General features: G+C 34.2%; 3 protein-coding genes and 1 non-coding gene across 5 annotated transcripts; 1 reads left to right on the plus strand and 3 right to left on the minus strand.

Annotated features, from left to right (window-relative positions):
• Window positions 1–363: 363 nt before the first annotated feature.
• Window positions 364–7,603, minus strand: LOC144851698 (uncharacterized). 2 transcript variants are annotated; one of them, XM_078709288.1, is made up of 8 exons: window positions 7,371–7,603; window positions 5,936–5,951; window positions 5,340–5,435; window positions 4,939–4,993; window positions 4,518–4,622; window positions 3,357–3,536; window positions 2,818–3,039; window positions 364–2,315 (listed from the first exon to the last, which is right to left on the minus strand). In XM_078709288.1, the coding sequence occupies exons 1-8, from the start codon at window positions 7,429–7,431 to the stop codon at window positions 2,190–2,192; spliced, it is 861 nt and encodes a 286-aa protein (XP_078565414.1). In that variant the 5' UTR covers window positions 7,432–7,603; the 3' UTR covers window positions 364–2,189. The 2 variants fall into 2 exon arrangements, with proteins under 2 accessions (XP_078565414.1, XP_078565413.1); XM_078709287.1 differs by having other exon boundaries at window positions 364–2,318.
• Window positions 7,604–8,655: 1,052 nt separating this feature from the next.
• Window positions 8,656–8,737, minus strand: Trnal-uag (transfer RNA leucine (anticodon UAG)). Its single transcript has one exon. It is a non-coding gene; the product is annotated as a tRNA-Leu (tRNA).
• A 1,368-nt stretch (window positions 8,738–10,105) lies between these two features.
• On the minus strand, window positions 10,106–15,080 carry LOC144852069 (uncharacterized protein C19orf47-like). The gene is made up of 7 exons (XM_078709763.1): window positions 14,954–15,080; window positions 14,410–14,612; window positions 14,110–14,188; window positions 13,676–13,792; window positions 13,330–13,491; window positions 12,316–12,395; window positions 10,106–12,195 (listed from the first exon to the last, which is right to left on the minus strand). Exons 1-7 carry the CDS (start codon window positions 14,964–14,966, stop codon window positions 11,275–11,277), a joined length of 1,575 nt encoding a protein of 524 aa, XP_078565889.1. The 5' UTR covers window positions 14,967–15,080; the 3' UTR covers window positions 10,106–11,274.
• A 66-nt stretch (window positions 15,081–15,146) lies between these two features.
• On the plus strand, window positions 15,147–20,100 carry LOC144853014 (tyrosyl-DNA phosphodiesterase 1-like). The gene is made up of 14 exons (XM_078711070.1): window positions 15,147–15,242; window positions 15,625–16,003; window positions 16,132–16,344; window positions 16,632–16,731; window positions 17,123–17,254; window positions 17,493–17,585; window positions 17,756–17,929; window positions 18,064–18,142; window positions 18,298–18,468; window positions 18,576–18,691; window positions 18,804–18,911; window positions 19,011–19,113; window positions 19,452–19,560; window positions 19,803–20,100. The coding sequence occupies exons 1-14, from the start codon at window positions 15,198–15,200 to the stop codon at window positions 19,874–19,876; spliced, it is 1,896 nt and encodes a 631-aa protein (XP_078567196.1). The 5' UTR covers window positions 15,147–15,197; the 3' UTR covers window positions 19,877–20,100.
• The last annotated feature ends 1,029 nt before the right edge of the window (window positions 20,101–21,129 follow it).

Raw genomic sequence — 21,129 nt, forward strand, 5'->3', positions numbered from 1 at the left:
ATATTTCACTGACTTTTAAGAATAGTGCTTTTTGTTGTGCTAATTCTTTTGTTTACTTACGTCAGTGAACTATGTGTACTGCACTAATCCTCACCCCTTGCTCTGTCATGATCTTAGTACACCTTTCATTTCATTTCATTTATTTCGTCTCACATACTTATAACAAAAAATAACAAACAATAGAGAGAGACAGGATTCCCAAAATCCTCATCTTGGACCAGTGGCCATATTCACCATTCACACTTAGGCTAAGGGAAACACTTACAATTTAAAAAATCTCCTATCTAAGTTAATAAAATTTAAGTGAAATACTTAAATATTTTTTGAGTTAAGTGAAATACTTGTATTTAAGGGAAATATCTTTCAAATATCTATTGTTAAATACGGCCACTGGTCCATATACACACCAATGGAAATAAGCTCTTATTACTCGGGCTATCCTGGGCAATCTTGTATAAATTCTTCTTTAAAATGTCAGTAATACAGTTTTTCATGGAGGAAATTTCCTCCATTGTTTTTAAATGATGTTTTTGAGGAAAATGGTTCCTCTAGGCCTATAAATAACTAGAAATTACGACATTTTCGTTTCAGGTTCTAATAAATTGCCATACAGCCTGCAAGTCTACGTTTTTTTATTTAATTCTGAAAAGGCAAAACGAAATAATTACTTTTTTTGCACTCACAAAATTGTTAAAAATATGTTTTATTAAAATCTATTTTAAACGACCAATAAAAATATGCAATGCTGATTCATCTCAATATATGCTATGTTTTGACAACAACAACAAAGCGACGAGACTCAACAAATCTCTTTTTGACAAGTTTTGAATATTTTTAAAAACTAGATACAGTATCTTTGTACACATTTTTTAACCTATAATACAGGGGCCTGGCCAGCAGTAGTTACGGTTGTTTTAGGACACACCCATTGATTATTTACTAGATTTATTATATACAATTTAACTTCTTTTAAAAAAAACATACCACCAAATGACCCACTTGATTGGCTAGATTCGTAACTGATATTTCATAACTGAACATAGTAGTTGGTGTGTACCATCCCTCATGGTACACCATTGACTTCCCTCACCCACATCTTCTCTACCATTACCACCAACAATTACATTAAATAAATATCTAGAATATCTTATAACTTGATATTACTTGTTTATGCAATATAATATAATATTTATACAGTATTAACAGTCAAGGTGTTTAAAATATTTTATATTTAAAAATTAAATTCGAATAATATGTTTTGCTCTACAGTCAGTTATTTACCATTAAAATTATCTACAAATATATAAATAAACACATTTATAATATGCATCATCATGTACTTATTGCTATTCGTAACGCTACGTCATACTGAAGGTTTGGTAGGCTAGGCGCGCCTCCTACGCCCATCAAATACGCATGCGCGTGTATTTATAAATAAATAAATGAGTAAATAAAAGCTATATAATTTCCTTTTACAGATATGTTACAAATACTATTTGTAAGTAAGACATTTAAAATTGAAACGTGTTACTGAAATGTACTTGTAGCGTCAAAGGCCAGTGTATGCCGTGTTCATACAGTTCCATTACGTTTCATTTTGGCTTCAATACAATTCATAAACAAGTTCACATTATTTTTTCATCATTTATTGTATTTTGATCCGAAAGCTCTTGTATTCCCTGATTTCTAAATGTTCTTGATACTAAATGAACACTACGTCTCTTACCGTACCAGTAATACTGATCACTCCCTCTGTTCTTCATCGCATGTTTACACCAAATCCAATCCGCCGTGTGCTTAAAAATTCCATTACATTAGTATCCACATGTATTTAAATAGTACGACGTCAAAGAAAACAAAGAAAATGGTGCAAAGAACCTTAACCAAAAGGTTTTTTAAAAATCAATCCGCAATGTGAATCCTTCCTGTTTCCGCGTTTCTTTTAATTTACGTTATGCATTCAATCATGGGCCTGCTAACAGTTGATAATGACATACGTTTATTTTGTTTAATAAAATTCATTTGTTGTGTCAATAATTCAGTATGGCATGCGCCGTATGAGGAGATTTCATCCATTAACAAGTGAATGTTAAACACATATTACTGAGCCTCAACTCTCGCATTTTGCCGAACAAGTAATCAAGTAGCCCCAAGTTGTTCTCGACACGTCACGTTCTTTATTAGCTGTATTATAAAAACTCATCTGAAAATTTAGGTGGCACTGAATACTCGGAATACACAAGTTTGGCAAACATTGAGTTCTCTTCTTTCTCAAAACCTTTGTTTTCTGTTCCACCGTTAGCCTGCGACGTTTCCTGCTGAAATGGAAGATAAAATGGCAATGTTAACACGTATCATTCGATGACTATGGACTGGGTCAATGATAGATCGAATTGAAACTAAACTGGAGAGGTCTATCTTGTCTTTCGCACTGTCAATTACCATCGACGTTATCGTCATTATCATTATAATGTCAAAAATCTATTTATCTTATTCTATGAATATTGGAGGAACAATTCATGACAGTTGTAATAGTATGATTAAAACATGTTAATGTACTTCCACAATCCAACCTACATCAGCGTTGGCGCAAATTGATATTTTAGGATATTGTAGGTTGTTTTTGTGGAAGTTTCTATTGTTAATTTCCTAGTGACATTTTTTGTTTTGTATAATTTGTATAGGGATGTAGGCCTACTATCCGAAATAAAGGAAATAGGCCTAAATAAATTAATTGTTTTCATTGTCGTCTTAGTTTTTATGGTCTCACATACACACAATAATTTAATCATATCCATAAAAACAATAATAGCTCACATTTATTCCCTCCATTTCTATATTATCCTTTTTTTCTGGTAGTCCACCATTCGATTGCGCATGCCCATTCATTTCGACAGTGGTTGTGAGATTATTTTCTGCCTCTTCTGACGTCATTTCCGGTGAGAAAGGGCTACCAGACGTAATAACTCTACTCGTGCGCGGGGTTTCGTTTAAAATGTATCGTCCTTCAGTGGCCGGTCGTCGTTTTCCCCATCGACACTGAAAGTTAAGATTTCAAAAATATAAGTATACTGTAACTGCGTCCTGGATTTGAAAGTAAGCCTATAGGCCTACTGGATCTAAAGCTCTGTCTACACAATTAATCTTTATGTGACAACAAATGTGATGTGCCCATATGGACATGATGATGTCATATCACTACCATATTTTGGTATATCACTACCACATTTGGGCACATCACACTTTATTTGTCAAACTAGTTTGATAGTGTAGATAGAGCTTTATAGCAAAATGATCTGTTAAAACAAATTCTCCTTCCATGTTTTGTACTGCAACAGTACTGTATTTGCACTTACCGTATAATAAACGGCTATGGCAAATATTGATATACTGACAATGGCAACGATGCAGGCGTAGAGTATTTGATGACCTATTTCGTACCACGTTTCTTTCCAAGATTCTTTCGTATTAAGGCTTTCAGTATCACTTTTAAAAACGATGGTATTATACAAGAATACGTACTCGCCAAGACCAATCTGAAAAAAAAACCATATTTATACATATTTATACATCATTAATTTGTCATATTTAAATGCTTAATTTATTTGTTGGAAAACGTACGCCCTGTTCGAGTCACCCCACATAGGCTACAGGCTACCTGTGACGTTTTACATCAATGCAGTGACTTTCTATCCATAGTTCATATAGTACTCGAGTAAAAAATAACCACCGTACTATTAGTAAGCACCCGTCCTCATATTTATAATACTGTAATATTACTATTATATAATATTATATTATCTTGAATATGACTCCATTACTACAATGGAACAACCCAACAGCAAAAGACTAAATCATTTGCGAGGGTCATTCTCTGCTATCATACATTTTTGTTCCTATAGCCTTGTCCACACTATCAAACTTTATGTGACAAAATGTGATGTGCCTATATGTGGACATGATGATGTCATATCACTACCATATTTAAGCATATCACTACCATATTTGGGCACATCACACTTTTTTGTCAAACTAGTTTGATAGTGTAGATAGAGCTTTAACTTGTTTTATTGATCTTCTCTACTTTGTTTATAGCAATAAATATTACATTACATGAGATTTATTTTTTAATATTTCGCCACTCTGCTAATTGTCAGACTATATACCATGATGTTTGCAACACTGATGTTTTCATATATTTCACGGAATTTCGGTATCTTTGATGGTAACATCACATTGAATCAGAACGTGTGAATTGTAACCATAATCAATGTGTAAATTGTCTGCTTGGCATTGTGGACACTAAAGTCCCTTTGAATCGAAAATCGATTGTTATCACGCGTTTACCTGTAGAGATTTTCTAATGTGGGAAAATAATGATAATTGTTAAATAAGTTGAATATATACAGTACCACAATGTAGAGTGTGTTAATACTGATATTTTTAGAGTGGTACATTAGCTCAGTGCCTAGTAAGCCCAGGTTCAACTCCTAGCTATTGAATGGTGAAATACTTACTACTAATTCCATATTATCTCGAACAGCTAACGAATACGTGTCATCTATATTCGTTACTAGATTGTAAGAAGTTTTCACTGTTTCCCATCTTGAGTCGGGTGAAATCTGAAGAAAAGCAATATATTATGATTATGTTGGTGTTGTTTCATGATAGTGATGATATGGTAATGTTGATTAATTACAATGCTGGTGAGTTAGTGTTGGTGACGATGTGGTCAGCTCTGATGGTTGTACTGACCAATGCTTTGTACATGGATGTTGGTCATTATGCTGGTGATTAGTGTTGAGGACGACGTGGTCACGGTGGTTATTGTAGTGTTGATGACAGGTCATGGTGGCAGCTGTTGGTTGTACTGACCAATGCTTAATTCTTTAGACATGTTGTTGGTTATTGGTGGTGATAAGGATAACATACACTTACTTTAGTGTCCTCTATAGTTGCGTTGAACGTTTTCATTATATGTGAAATAACAGACCTGAACGATAAAATTAAATTGTTATTTATGTCTAACAATTGGTTATTTTATAGTACATTTTAGGAACATTTAAGAACATTATCTCAGTATTATCTCTCACCTAATAAAAAAAAATACATATATGATGCATAAGTTGCTTGTCTCTCTCTCGCACGCAAAGGCAATGCGTATGTCAACTTCAGTCAATGACGGCCTGATGTTCTCAATCGAGAACGGCTAATAAACTACTACATCCTACAGGACGAGGATCCTTACCACTCAACTAATGCTTTAACCGCCAGACACAGTCATGTATCTAGGCGGCAGACCTACTGTATACTAAGTATACAATGAGTATGGTACTCACGATCGAAACCCTGCCTCATCGTCCACCATGGTTGGTTCGGCTGCAACGTACTCTTGGTTCAGATTGAATTCAAACGTCGTCCTCACATTCTTGTAACTGTAGAAATGATGCAACAATTATTCTTTGCCAAATGTATATATTGTCTAGTATCTGCCTCAGACGTATTGGCTTATGCCTCTCCTCTGGTTAAGGTGGGCACTGGACGAGAAAAGCCCTTGGTCAATGTTGGGACCAGCCAAAGGTGCTTTAAACAGTCCTGGCTTAGTCATCATTCAGATGAATGTAAGAATAATTGACATTGTCGTTTACGACAGAAGTCGGCCATATACATATACATTGTTTTAAAATTGTATATGTATTGTAAACTGATATGTTCTGATTTTTATTTTTATATTAATCAGACCAATAAAATATGAATTGAATTATCAGAAGTTCATCATTTCATATCAACCATTGACCATGATTTTACGGTAACAAAATCAACTTTGACACTGAAAATTTTTGTTGAAAATTTAAACTTTAATGTTTGTTATATTTTTGTTGACCATGCATTTATATAATTGTATATTTATTTAAAATTTCCCAAATTCACTTACTCTGTTTGTGCCGTTGCTACAATATTGAAGAATACATAAAATAAAAACAAAATAACATTTAGTTTATCACAATATTTTGACAGAATATAGTCCATATTTATTACATTAACTATTGTTTGACATTTTAATAGCCTAGACGTCGTGTGTTAAGAAAAGAGAAAATGAATAAACAAAATAATAAATATATTCATTAAAAACATATTGACGTATTATTTATAGTTACGATATATTCATTGCTATTGTGTTTACGTATTCACGTCAAATTCTGATAGCTGCCTTTATTCATAATGCCTGTCGTGTTTGCAAAATAATACAAGTTCTTTATCTATTATTACCAACTGGTACCGAACTAACCCACATTCTTTGTGGTTTTTTATTTAAAATTTTACTTTTAATGAACTCATCAACCGTATGAGAAATAATAAAAGGTCGGAATACCGAACAGAATTCGTTATACTAGACATCATTGTGTAGAGGAATATTTTTTTTTTATGACGCATATCCGCGGAACATTTAGACAATACTAATTGATTAGTCAATAAGGGAATACATACATTATAATACCAAAATTGTATTCTAATTGTAATATTAATTGTATATGTTTAGGGAATATAAATGCTACAATAAGAAACAGTAATGAATAACTTAATAATATAATGATGTTGCATTTTGTAATTGGCCTCCATTACTCTTACAGAGAAGATAAGATAATATACTCAAGTTCTGAATCTCGATGCTTTTACTCGTTTAACAGAAATATTCATCTACCCACAGAGATACAAGAAGAAGAAGAAGAAGAAGAAGAAGAAGAAGAAGAAGAAGAAGAAGAAGAAGAAGAAGAAGAAGAAGAAGAAGAAGAAGAAGAAGAAGAAGAAGCAGAAGAACAATTACTTCTAGGAGATCCCTTCGAGACTAAACACATGTCTTAACAGGGTGTACCTTTAATAGGGGTTGCCCATAGCGTTACTATATTACCCCTGTGTCCTGAATTATAGGGCTCTCAGCAGAAGAACAACTAGTAATAGTTAGGGTTAACAGGTTAACACTAACAGGGTGTTCCTTTAATAAGGGTTGCCATATAGCGTTAATATTACCCCTGATGTCCTACAAGGTTGTCCCGTGAAGGTGTGTCCCAAAATGAGGTTCTATACTGTTACTGTATGCACAGACACCTATCATTAGGGTAGTTAATTTAATTAATGGGCTCTGGTGGTCCTTCTATTGATCCTATCGGTCTGAGGCCTTTGGGAAATGGTACCTATTATGGTACACGATTTTAAACGAATTTACCTGAACCAGTACCGTAACTTACACCAGAACCAAGAACAAGTTTCATGTTTTTTGCAAATCATGACGCAAATACATTGAAGGATTACAATATGATGGATAACTAATACTAATGTGAGATCAATGTCACAACAAGCCTACAATTTACCTGTACCAACACCCCAAATTATCGTAACGAGAGCAACGGTTGCCGTACAAATAGAAACCATCACGACAGTCTTATATATCCCACTTCACAAAGATCTTCATCTTCAGAAATTTCTTCGAATGTAAAATGAATTTCACATTTCTTATATAATCATTCGATCATAAGTATTGTTCTTTGGTACATACACAACTAAGCATTCTGACTGTATCTCGCGTACTATTGTCTCGTCGCCCTCGAACTCTATGCTTCACTAGCGATATTAAATGGCTACTAAACATAATAGATTTACTCAACAATATAAAAGACTGTACAGTGGTGGTGGTAGTCAGCTTATTGTGAATGAACAGCTCCTAATGAAAGTTACTAATCAAACAAGTTGTAGGCGATAGAGGCAATTATTTTTTTAGAGAGTTTAAACAAGATACGTCAATATAGCAAATAAACAAAATAACCCAACAGATCACAGGCATATAAATCATAGAGTTTACACCACATGTATATATCATACAACCAATTTATTTATTTTAGTCGGAGTGTCATCCGCAAACCTTCTATTTAATGTATACAGTAATTGAATTAAACCATTTTTTACCTCCGCCAAGGAGGTATATGTCATCGATCGCGTGTGTTTGTTTGTCTGTTTGTTTGTTTGTTTGTTTATTTATCAAAAAGTAATTAAAAGATCTTTACCAAAATGAATATACAGATAGATATGTGGTCAAGGACCATTCCATTAAATTTGGGACCATTTTTCCCCCTATTTGTGGACAATTTTGAGTGATATGTCATATTGAGTCCAGTGCAACGATCTGTATAAATCTATTGTATATTGTATTGTATAGTACGTTGTTCGTATTTATGTATTATAATTAACACTGTGGCGATGTCTCTATTGTGAAATGAATGTAAATTATTTCTAGTCTGATATTTTTCTTTTCATTTAGTCATGCGTCTGCAGATCCATATTCTTTTATTGTACCTAGTATTTAATTTAAAGAATTGGATATACTTAAAATTGGCTTAATACTAAATAGCATATAACCTTTAGAAGGCTAGGATGATTTTGTTGTTACAATATTGAATGTTAAGTAAAAAAAAAACATTTATAAATTATAGGCTATTTCAGGTAAATAAAAAAAACCTTTTTTTTATTATATAAGTAAAAAAACATTTTTAAGAAAAATTATAAAAGAAAATGTCAAAAAAAAAGAATTAAAAAATATAATAATTTACATACATTTAAAGAAAGGAAAAAAATATTTTGTATTAGTAAATAAAAAATATTTGGCAGCGGTGGGATTCGAACCCACGCCATCGAAATGACTGGTGCCTAAAACCAGCGCCTTAGACCGCTCGGCCACGCTACCTTGTTGGGAATGTTATGGTTCTACTTTACGGCAATCTTGCTGAACAAAATATTTTGTATTTTCAGTTTATTATTTTGCGATTTTACTGTATTATTATACAAATTATCCTTGTTTAATGTCTGTAAAATTGTGTGTTACTTTATATAGCTGTTCTATATACGAAAACAAGATAGAAAACATGCTTTTCCTCGCCTACGCAAGCTTTTTCCTGTTTGTTATCTGGCGAATACCGGTCAGTGTGGCTGTGAGCGCGGTGCATTTGAATTACTAGATTAGAGTTTAGGCCTAGGACTATTCGGTAACGGGACGATTCGGCCCTGAGACGATTCGGCCCGGGACGATTCGGCCCTGGGACGATTCGGCCCGGGACTATTCGGCCCGGGACGATTCGGCCCTGAGACGATTCGGCACACTTACATTTATCGGCTTTGATAAGCATTTATAAGCATAAAATAAGCTTTTTTCCCCAAACTTTATTTTCAGAGAGACTATGGGGTAGCACTACTAGGGATAAAGATGCAATAAAGCAAACATTTTGAAAACATTGTCGAAAATAATCATTTTTTAGTCACGCGAACGATGTAAACAAGTTACGCCCTCTGTTGGCCGCTTGGCGAATGCACGAAATAAACAAGGTTTTCGAAGTAATAAATTGAATATAAAATTACGTTTTTTTAGTAATTTATTATATATATTATATCAACTTTGTCAATATCAATAAAATACGGATTGTTAAACACCTTTAAAAACTTGATAAATAAAAAAAAAATGAATATGAATTTGGTCTAAAGTGAGACGTTTCGGCCCACAAAGTGGGATGTTTCGGCCCAAAAGTGGGCCGAATCGTCCCACCAAAAGTGGGCCGAATAGTCCCGGGCCGAATCGTCTCAGGGCCGAATCGTCCCTGAACCGACTATTCAGGCCGGGTTAGAGTAGACTTTTAGCAGACGAAGTTCTAATATATTATTAAATATACAGTACTGTTATTATTCTATTGCCCATACCTTAGATTGGACGTAGGTTTGCATCTACTGTGGTTGTTACAATAGTTTATTAGGCCTCTACAGAGAACCAATAAAGTTCATGACAATAAATTATGGATGACTCACTCCCTCAACAAGTAAATTGGTTTTCAAATTTCTAAGATCTTTACATAAAGATATAGTCAAATTTTATGATGATACCGTAGGCCTAAATTAACTTTAAATTAAAATAATGTATTACTTTTTTACAATCGATATGTTTATCAAGAATAAATTAAATGCACCAAGTACTGCACAAGTTCCAAGAAACTAGACTAGATGATTAGAAAGAAATACATTTCTCTTATTTATTACATAAAATGAAATAAACACACACTGAAATAACTTGAGATTGCAATAATATATTTTGTATTTCACAATTTAAATCTTAAAATCTTACTCATGTTGTTTTCAATTCATGTCATGTTTTTATCCAACTTTATTTTATGTTTTGAAAAAAAAATGTTGTGTTCTTGTAGGACCATTCCTTAATTTGTTTGTTAGTCACCTCCTCTATAGGACTCAACTCCTCAACTGTTTGCACTATCAAACTTTATGTGACAATGTGATGTGCCCATAATGGACATGATGACATCATATCACTACCATATTTGGGCCTATCACTACCATATTTGGACATATCACTACCATATTTTGCATCACCTTTTTTGTCAAACTAGTTTGATAGTGTAGACAGAGCTTTAACTAGAAATGTAAAAACAGGAATTTATTTAATAACATTATTGGAGGTACTGTTAAATATTATATGGTAACTTTGAATACTTTAGATAGCCTATTAAATGGATCAATTGTATATTACAAGGAATGTTTGCATGGCAGACAGTAGGTAAACTCACTGGGAAATAGTAAACACAGTAGACCTACAACATCGATGATTTGTGAAATAGACATCTGAGCAAATAAGGTTTTAAATACTTGTTTAAACACTGCACATTAAAACAAAAATAATAACGATGCCAATATCATTGAGGTCGAGAGACAAAGAAGATATTTAGAGGCAGATTTAGGGGAAGTGCTCTCTCTATTGATATTACGTTTTAGCACTCTCCTGTTTAAAAAACTATTCGCAATAGTATTACATCCTTGCATAAAATAATACATATAATACATTCTATTGTAAACACCTCAGACATCAAAATAAAACCTTTACTATTACAACTTTAAATAGACAAATTTTCAAAGGAAAATTCAAAATATAAAAAGCGTAAAAATTAGACACAATGTAGAAATTATGTGTCAGGCCAGCCTTGACCAAAGTGGTTTATAACTTACTGGGGAAAAAGCATAAACTCATTTAAAATCTAAAAACTGAATCTATAAAATTTTGCCTGATAAGAAGTTAAAAGTAAAAGTACATTTCATATGCTACAATTAATTCCACAAAGTATGTACAGTATTTAATAAGTTAAAACATTAAGTACAGTATTACACACCAATGATTACTTGTGACAAGAAATTATACCATTATCAATCAAATAAATAATGGAATTTATTTTACTCTGATGAACCTAGTCGGCTAAAGACATTTTTTACTGCAGAGTTGGAAACAGTTCTTGTAAGGTTTAAATTTTTCATTCGCTTTGCACTTAATTTAGCTGATTTTAGGCCTGCCTTTTTCTGGTTGATCATGACTGTAACAGATGGAGTGGTTGAGCTAGCCTCGGCTTTCTGGAGCCCTAGCCTTTCCTTGACACTTGGGCTAGCTGCAGTTGCCTTTGCTGGCATACCTAAACGTACATGCATTCCCGACTGTCCTAGACTTCCTCTCGTAACTGTGCTACCACCGGTGGTTGCCTTTGCCCCGAGTCGAGCTAACATGGCCGTTGACTTGCCTAGTTTATTATTCGGGATGCGAACCGTTACTGTTTGTTCAGTTGATTTGAGTTGTGTCCCAAGCCTCTTGACTACACCACTGCCTTTTTTGATACCTAAACCTTGCTTAACACCAATGCTTCTTTTAAGACCAGACTTAGAGGTAGGCACATTTTGACTTGTACTGGAGACTTCTTGTTTTTGTTGCCCTAACCGATCTTTAATGTTCATTTTCAAGTTCATCTGGTCCATCTTTGATGTGTTTGATGTCGACGTAACTGGAGGTTGGATTCTCTTCGGGGTAACCTTAGCCCCAAGGCGAGAAGAGACACCAGAAGTTCCGGTCTGGAGTACCTTAGCCCCAAGACGTGAAGTAATGCCAGGAGTTCCAGTCTGGAGTACCTTAGCCCCAAGACGAGAAGCGACACCAGGTGATGATGTTGCTACCACTTTGGTTCTTGCCACTCTGGTGATGATCTTTCCGGTGCTGTTTGGTGGTGATCTTAACACTCCTTCATACTCACAAACTGAATCAGAAGTTTCTGACAATGAACGGACCTTTTTCTTTCCACCGAGTCTTTTGAAGACAGAATTTGGACTTTCCTGTAAAATCAATATTTTGGTAAAAAATAGATCATACATTCAATAAAATAAACAGTGTTATTCCTTTCTTTATAATTAATATATACAAATCAAAATATCAAACAATCATTCTAAACTTACCATTTTTTTAATTGGCGAAGTTTTTTGTTTGCTTTCATCTCCAAGTCGGTCAAACACTGTCTTTTTACCCTGTACAACAGCTAATTAAAAAATTATGAAAATTTATTTTTTAATTTCATTATGAGATATAAACATTAAATTAGAACGTTAAGAAGAGAAAAATTGGCCATAATATACCTATATTTCCAAAGAGCGTGTTTATCTTTCAATACTTTATGTACCGGTAAAGATTATAGAGAATTGTCAGAAGAGTCCGCTATATTTTAGCAGAAAAGATGTGGATGGGTTACACTTAGAATGAAATTGGCTATGAACTCAATTTTTCATGGTAATTTTGAAGTGTACTTTCCAATTTCTGTTCCACAATATCAATTTTGTAATCCTGCTTTATTTTCTATATCAAGAGGGAGGGTAAATATTACTAAAATGGTTTTGTTATTCGTTTGCCTAAGTTATACCACTCACTATGTAAAGTTGATGGATCTGTTGATATTTTTTTTGATTCACTTGCTTGTTTCCGTCACAAGGTTTTGTCTAATGTCAGTAATATTTAAATGTTGTCTTGTTATCTGTTGATTTTTGCTTGTATATATTATATTATATTTTATAACTAATGGTTAATGGTGACGTTTGGTCACTGTCGGGTGATGATGAAATAAAATTAAAAAAATAAAAATATTGAGATGACCCAATCATTTGGATGCATTGATTTGTAAAGCCTTGTCTACACTATCAAACTTTATGTGACAAAAAAATGTGATGTGCCCATATATGGACATGATGGGTCAACCGGCTCAGCTACAGTGATTAAGTTCACTTAGGTTGACTCTGGTCTCCCCAATTTCAGTTTTTTGTTTATGTATATACTGAAATAAATAATGTAATGAAATGGAAATGATGTCATATCACTACCATATTTAAGCATATCACTACCATATTTAAGCATATCACACATTTTTTGTCAAACTAGTTTGATAGTGTTGACAGAGCTTAAAAGAAAGTTAAGTACCATACCTTGTGCTCTCTGGTCTTCTAGTATCTTTTTAGTCTTGGCAGTAGTACCCTCTGGCATATTTATGATGTATTTGCCTTCTTGTTCCGGTGTAACACGTCGAACCTTCTTCATTGGCACAACTTCAACAGACTGAGGCATTGCTACAGCATTTTTCTTGGCACCTATAAACAAACAAAAATCTGTTCATACAATTCTAAACCACCCAATTATATACTACACATTAATTAATCTATAAGATCACATAGGGTAAAAAAGAGACAGAAATTGCAGATCTGTTTGGTGGTAACACTAACCCTTCCTCAGTGCAATGCTATTAACTAATCAGGTTGTCATTCATCTACCTACCTAATGCAGGCACAGCCCCCAGTCTTGCCGCCATTCCCGTCGACACCTTTACCTTGCAGTCACCTCCATCCATTACACCTTGTTTACGCATGTAATGTTCAAGCATTCGACTACCAGCTTCAATTAAGAAAACAAGTGAAAAGTTTTTTAACCAGTTTTTAGTCTCAAATAGGCATCTAACTGTGTTCCACTGTTCTATTGTTCACAGTAACACATGTGTAAATGTTAAGAGGGTGTAACAGTTGTTTTAATAGACTTATGTATTTTAGGTCATTGACTAATTCAATCATTATGTAAGTGAGAATCATTCTTTTGTTCGAATTGTGACACTTTATAAAACCACTTTGTTGACTAAAAACTAGGAAGATTGAATAAAAAGATAATATTATATAAAATCACAACAGTATTTTGAAAATATAGTTATTATTTCGTACCAGTTGTCTGTCTTTTCACCTCCACTTTTCCGTCATCTGAAACTGGCATGGCTGATACAGCTGGCTTATCACGTTCATACTGCATTGAAGAACAAAATAACAAAAACATATATTTATTTTTCATCCTAATTCAGAAAGAGGATTTATTGGAAAATATTTAATTCCTAAACCATACATTAGATGCTAATGACAAAGAATCTAAAAAGTTTATTAGCCTTTCACTTCTTAGTTAATGGTTTCTTTTTTTACTTGAAGTTAGGCCAACACCAGTTTTCTACCCGCAGAAGGTTTTTTTATTACCTGTGCATGATACGTTTTACAGTATTTCAAGATGGATATGATATCTCCCATAACATTGATACCCATTTCTTTAAGATATTCTTTCGTTATATCTAAAAGCATTGTTTTCTGTATACGGTTATCAATAAACGTGACTGCGTATGTTGTCGCTGCTCCAGCCGGTACGCCAGCACTTGTGAAAAACTTTATCCATTCCGACATTTCTAAAAAAGAAAATTAAATATAAGTTGGAGTGAAAGTTTGATGTAGACATTCATTCAATTTAAAAGAAAATCTATCTAGGCCTAGCTACACAAAGCCTCTAAATAACCATTTTAGCTCTGGCCTAGGCTAGCTACTCCTTTCCTACTCTACACGGCGGTGAGATAGGCTTCACTTGCTTGTATTTAAGAGTCGAGTCTACTAGCTAGGCTAGGCCTAGCCTGGTGTACGCCGGTACTGGCCTATTTCTTTATGCGTTTATTATGATGGATTTCAAACTTTACAGCATAAAAATAATAAATTGTAGAACTTAAATATAAATATGTATTCAAAATAGACTTACCGTTTGACGCCATGGTTTATGTAGCTAAAATACAGTGATTTTAAAAAAATTCCTAGCTAGTAGCCTAGATAGCCTAGCCTAAAAACAACGACGCGCACACATCATCACCAAAATCAACCAATACAAAATTAAGAAAGTATGTGAGCGCCCTCTATATTTTCTACAAAACCAAAACATTTTTTTGACAAAACAAAAAACCCAACAATATGTACGTTTTGCAATAAATAAAGTTTTGAGAGGAAAAATGCAAACTGCCGATGAAAAATATGCAGCCGAATTACAACGAAAGGTTACAATTGAACTTGAGTTTCTGCTAAACAGTATTGGATTCAATTCGAAAGATTTTTTAGGCATTCAATTGACTTGAAAATGTGCTCTGTTTCCCTAGGCCAGACTGTTGAGTGACAGTGCTGCAGCAGCACTGTAGGCTACATAAAATTGCTGCGGCCACCAGGTTTTAACTTCTGGGGCACCAATAAAATAAAAATAAAATATTTATTTAATTTTTTTTGTATAAAGTGATAACTCATCCAATAATTATTTAGAATAGTTAGGCTGAGTTTCAACCTTCTGGTAAAAAAAATAAATTTACAAATCAATTATTATTATTAATTACAATTTTAGATTCTATATTAATTATATATAAAAGTGATTTTCAATATTATTTTCAGTTTGATGAACAAGATAGGAGGCAGAGGGAGATGGAGGACCGAGACACCAAACTAGCGCTATCATTGTCACTGGGTCACGATATTTCTGGGTCATCAGAAGATGAAAATGATCAACATTCAACCAGTAAAAAAAAGAAACCAACAAAATCTAATTGCAATGATCAGGCCTCCTCTAGTCAATCTATTTTACACGGCACTTACAAAATTCCAAAAACAAAAAACAAAGCAAATGCAGAATCAAAAACGTCTCCTAACGATGAGAAATCGGACAATTTGCGAAAGAGTATGAAGGTTAAGCATGACCCACGCCCTCGTTGCGAATATGGACGAAAATGTTATCGTAAAAATGCAGTCCACCAACAGGAATTTTATCATTCAGGTGAAGCACCAACAACCAATTGTTTTGAAGAAAAAAACTTAAATTTAAAGCATTGATGTATTAATTTACAACCAACGACTAACCAGTATTTTACACTGACAATAGATTTAGTACTTTTCTATTTTTAGAATCTGATAGTGATGAAGGATCCAGCCATACAAAAGCAAAGAAAAGAAAGATGAACATGGATGATAGTGGACAATCGGTGAAGAAGAAAAAGGGATCTGAGAGTGCAAGAAATGTAATTGATGCATTACAAGTAACAGCGCCATTCTCATTTCTCATGACAAAGGTCACAGGAATTTCCTCAAAATTTAACAATGAAGCTGTGGATATTTCAGGTACTATGTGTAATGTATTCTCACTTGGTTTCCATCTGGTCTGGTTGTTTCCCGAACTCTGTAAAGTATATTTCAACAGTTTATAGTTGAACATGGGTCAGTGGCGTAACGGATGAGCGCTCACTGGCTAAACCCAGGAGCCCCAGAGCTTAGGGTGCCCCAGCGCATGAGGAGCCCCAATGCACTACCGAGCGTTCGAGGGCCCCTTAGGTGCTAAACCAGTGCCATTTTCCCCCTACGTTATGCCATTCCCAATCCAGCTGAGATACCTGATCTCTTTCTTTCAGAAATATTATCACCAGCTATGGGAGAGCTTGAAGCGTCAGCACAATTTAATTACTGCCATGACATCCCTTGGCTTATGCGACAATATCATCCCAAATTCAGGTAAATATGCAGTTGACAACCCAGACGAAAAAGCAGGCTTGTAATAACATTCCTCCAATGCCAGCCACTTGTAGACATCAGTAAGAATTCATCAGTGAGTGAGTGGCCGAGCAGTTAAGACAGTGGAAACGTAATTACATAGCCATAACGTCGGCAAGGGTTTGAGGCTCACACGCTCTATGCTTCTTGTGGTAGAACGAGTCTTCTTTGTTAAGGACTATAATCTGTGGGTCCAGTGTTACACATCTAGATCATGTGCACTTTAAAGAACCTAGTAAATCTTTCGAGACGAAGAAAGAAAGGAATAATAACAAACAAGCCCCTTGGCATAATACCATCAGACTATCTGCAATCTAGTAGAGCAATAAAACTAATGTTTGTCTTTCTCTAGGTCTAAGCCTCTGCTATTGGTACATGGCGAGAAGCAAGATAGCAAAAATGAACTTCATGAGGAGGCTTCGGCATACCCTAATATCCGATTATGCCAGGCTAGGCTGGAGATAATGTATGGTACCCATCATAGGTCAGTCACATATACTCCCTGTTTGTTTTGTACATAAAGCTCTGTCTACACTATCAAACTTTATGTGACAAAAAATGTGATGTACCCATATATGGACATGATGATGTCATATCACTAACATATTTAAGCCTATCACTACCATATTTGGGCACATCACACTTTGATGGTGTAGACAGACCTTTATAATTAATGCTAAACATATTAATTTATTAATATTTAAAATATATTTTTATTTTAGTAAAATGATGATTCTATTGTACCAAGATGGACTGCGGGTTGTGATCCATACAGCGAATCTAGTTGAATCCGATTGGCACCAGAAGTCTCAAGGGTATGGTTGAAGTATATAACGCCATAATGTATACTTTGTGAAATTCAATGAAAATGTTGACATTTTGATATGGCAATGTCTTTTCCTCAAGCTCTGTCTACACATCAAACTTTAGCATGGCAATGTTTTGTACTTGGGTCTTGAAATATTAGACTTATTTTCTGTTGCAGAGTATGGATTAGTCCACTTTTCCCAAAACTAAAACATGACACCCCTACTCCACAAATGGGAAACTCCACGACTAACTTCAAAGTTGACCTGCTAGAGTACATCGCAGCCTACAAATCAAAGGGGTTAACACAGTGGCAGGAGCATGTCTTACAACATGACATGACAGAGGCCAGGTACGTTTATTAATTTAATGATAGAATATTGAGTTCTCTATTATTTAATTTCTAAGTAATGGCTGACACGCTATTTGCGATACACAGGTAATAAAAACATACAAAATTAAATTGTTGTGTTCTTTTGTCAAAAGGGTTTATATCATTGCATCTGTACCAGGCCGACATCAAGGTGAAAGCAAGACAAAATGGGGACATATGAAATTCAGAAAAGTAAGAAAAATGAAAACTATTATCAACTAGTCTCCCTAAATACGAAACGCTCCCAAAACCCAAAATTTCCTTGGAAGCTCCCAAATTCTTTCCTACAAATGTAAAATTCAATTTACATCCTTTATAATTATGCTACATTTTTTTCTTTGTTGAAGCTGTTAAAAGAACATGCTAACACAGAAGCAAAGAACTGGTCTGTGGTTGGCCAATTCTCCAGTGTAGGCTCCTTAGGTCCAGATAAGAACAAATGGTTATGTAGTGAATGGTTAGAGAGCCTAAGTACAACACCAAAGGGAACAACGTCGAATCCATCACTTCTAAAACTGGTAAGTTACACAAGCATGTACAGAATTGAGAAAATAAATTGAATAAAACTTTTTACAGTCGCTCGAGTTCAGTAGGCCTATGCCTCAAATTTTTATTTTTATCATAGATTTTTCCATCAGTAGACAATGTTCGTGTGAGTTTAGAAGGTTACCCCGCAGGTGCGTCGATACCGTACAGTTCAAGGACGGCCATCAAACAGCAATATTTTAATACTTTTTTACAGTAAGTATGGTACTTTCCATTCAAATTTAAACGGCTAACTTAATAAAATGTGTTTAGGCCAAAGTTATGATGTCTTTCTGAATATTCCAATTTCAAACTTTTTTGTATCCAGTCAGTGGTCTTCCTCTGTTAGAGGACGTTCTAGAGCAAGTCCACATATCAAGACCTATGCCAGAGTTTCTCCTGACCAGTCCAAGATCTCTTGGTTTCTGGTGACGAGGTAAATTTATGCATTATATTTTAATTATCATTATATTCCAATCAACTATGGTAATTCATTGACATGTAATTTCTATTTTTTTGTGATTTTTATTCCTAGTGCCAATATGTCAAAAGCTGCGTGGGGAGCTTTGGAAAAGAAAGATACTCAGTTGATGATTCGATCTTATGAAATTGGTGTTCTGTTTTTACCTAAGAATTTTGTAAGGTTTTTTTCCAATTTATTGTTATAAATGGTCTTAAGCCTTGTCTACTACAAACAAAAAAATGTGATTTGCCTATATATGGACATGATGATGTCATATCACTACCATATTTGGGAATATCAATACCATATTTGAGCACATGTATTTGATATGATATATGTATATCATTTTAAAAAATTTTAGTTTCTGAAACTGATACAACAATACAATTCTGGAATGATTTTGCATTTACCAATTAAAAATTTACTTTTAAACCTAAAAATGTTAATCTAATGATAATTATTAAGAACAAATTAGAATTCGAAATTACTTCATTTTGTTTATTCTATTTTTAGAATCAAAACGGCAGTGGCCACTTCTCAGTTGATGACACTGAAAGTAGTCAACACTGTCTACACTTTCCACTCCCTTGGGATCTACCACTGAAGCCATATCAACCAAACGGTAATAAAACGTCTTATCTATATTGAAAATTATCGATGATTAAAATGAAAATACATACGTTTAATATCTGGTTTATTTTTGTGGTTTTTAGACATTTTAATTCATGGTAGAGTTGTCTGGCGTTGAACATTTTCTTAAAGTCAAAATTTCTACGCCAGCTTATAGAAAAATCTTAGTACTATACTAACTATGATTTAAATCATTTATTATTATTATTTATGTAAATGATTTTTTTTCTATAGATTCTCCATGGATATGGGATATTGCCCATGCTGAGAAACCAGATTCCCATGGAAATGCATGGATTCCATCATAACACAATAATGTTTTATCCAACCAATGAAAAACTTCGTACAATGAGCCTACAGTACTCTACTTCCAACACCTTTTAAGATTACAATACATAAAGAAACAAATGATTCTTAGAGGGTCATGTTGGACCGGAACTGAGTAAAAACTCGAGCCTCAACAAGTTTTAGAGAAAGTTTTGTTAAAGAAAACTGAAAGTAACAGAATAAAAATTATCTTCTTGGCAGCGTATCAATTTTTGTTTTTGAGGTTTTTTTGAACAAATGCTACATAACTTATGTAGCTTAATATTTTTAATAAAGTTGTTCGTTGGCATATACATTGTGTAGAATCATCAACAGAAAAAGTCTGCTATAACTCACAAATTGTCGCTGATGGCGAGCAATTACCACTAGAGTAAGAGGAGAGTGATTATATTTACATAAAATGCAAAATGGACAGAATAACCGAAATTAATTTCACACAGTTATCAGTGTTAATTATCATAAAAATATTGGGAAAAGCGCTGAATGTGTTGCATGTAATGTGGCATACTGTCAAGTGGCTTACCAAAATGGAAAATACATTAAAATCGTGAAGCTGACACGTGACACATCTGATCATGACGTGTCACGGGTGGGGGTTGTAATTGGTCCTTTCAAAATCCGCTCCTCGATACAGTTTAAAAATAATTTGTATGTAGGCTCTCGTGTAGGTTATGGTAATGTTGTAATTAACAAGGCCAACAGCCATTAAGTCGGGTGCTACAATGCATAGTGATACCGGACCGACAGACAGACAGACCGACCGACATAGTGAACTATAGAGTCGCGTCCACGCGACTAAAAAGATAAGGAATGTACTCTACAATAATATAGAGAAACAAGATAGCACAGTAAAGTACTATAAATATATAAAAGTATCTAAGGCCTAACGTCACGTGTATACTGCATGACGTCATCAACGTACCGTCACATTATTATGTCATCAACTAGCGCGTAGAATACTACGTAACGTCGACGACAATGACGTCACTTCTGCATTAGCTATTATATCTCGAAGAAGCCAAAGAAGCAGACAGCGTGTTACGTAGATGTTAAATAATATCAATTTAAGTATACGCCCCCGCATAAAGATAATTAAGATGCCTGGGAATGGAGGAGGATAAAGACAATGTGCAATGAAGCGTGCAAGAAATACAACATTCATAAATGATCATACTTGAGCCATGAGGGTAAAATTACTAGTTTTATCAACTCTTTTACGATTTTCGGATTCGAT

The sequence above is a fragment of the Antedon bifida genome, chromosome 9, assembly GCF_963402885.1.
Source record: "Antedon bifida chromosome 9, ecAntBifi1.1, whole genome shotgun sequence".
NCBI lineage: Eukaryota > Metazoa > Echinodermata > Crinoidea > Comatulida > Antedonidae > Antedon > Antedon bifida.

Bases quoted from the DNA above. Each gene is read 5' to 3' on its own strand.
- LOC144851698 (XM_078709287.1), bottom strand. From the start codon at position 7,431: ATGGTTTCTATTTGTACGGCAACCGTTGCTCTCGTTACGATAATTTGG. The intron at 4,994-5,339 runs GTGAGTACCATA...TTTATCGTTCAG, and splicing joins GATGAGGCAGGGTTTCGATC to GTCTGTTATTTCACATATAA. The intron at 2,319-2,817 runs GTGAGCTATTAT...CTTCCATTTCAG, and splicing joins TAGAAATGGAGGGAATAAAT to CAGGAAACGTCGCAGGCTAA.
- LOC144852069 (XM_078709763.1), bottom strand. The intron at 13,492-13,675 runs GTAGGTAGATGA...GTTTGTTTATAG, and splicing joins GGGGGCTGTGCCTGCATTAG to GTGCCAAGAAAAATGCTGTA. The intron at 12,396-13,329 runs GTATGGTACTTA...TTTTTTAATTAG, and splicing joins AGAAGACCAGAGAGCACAAG to CTGTTGTACAGGGTAAAAAG.
- LOC144853014 (XM_078711070.1), top strand. From the start codon at position 15,198: ATGCAAACTGCCGATGAAAAATATGCAGCCGAATTACAACGAAAG. The intron at 16,345-16,631 runs GTACTATGTGTA...TCTTTCTTTCAG, and splicing joins TGAAGCTGTGGATATTTCAG to AAATATTATCACCAGCTATG. The intron at 19,561-19,802 runs GTAATAAAACGT...TTTTTTCTATAG, and splicing joins GAAGCCATATCAACCAAACG to ATTCTCCATGGATATGGGAT.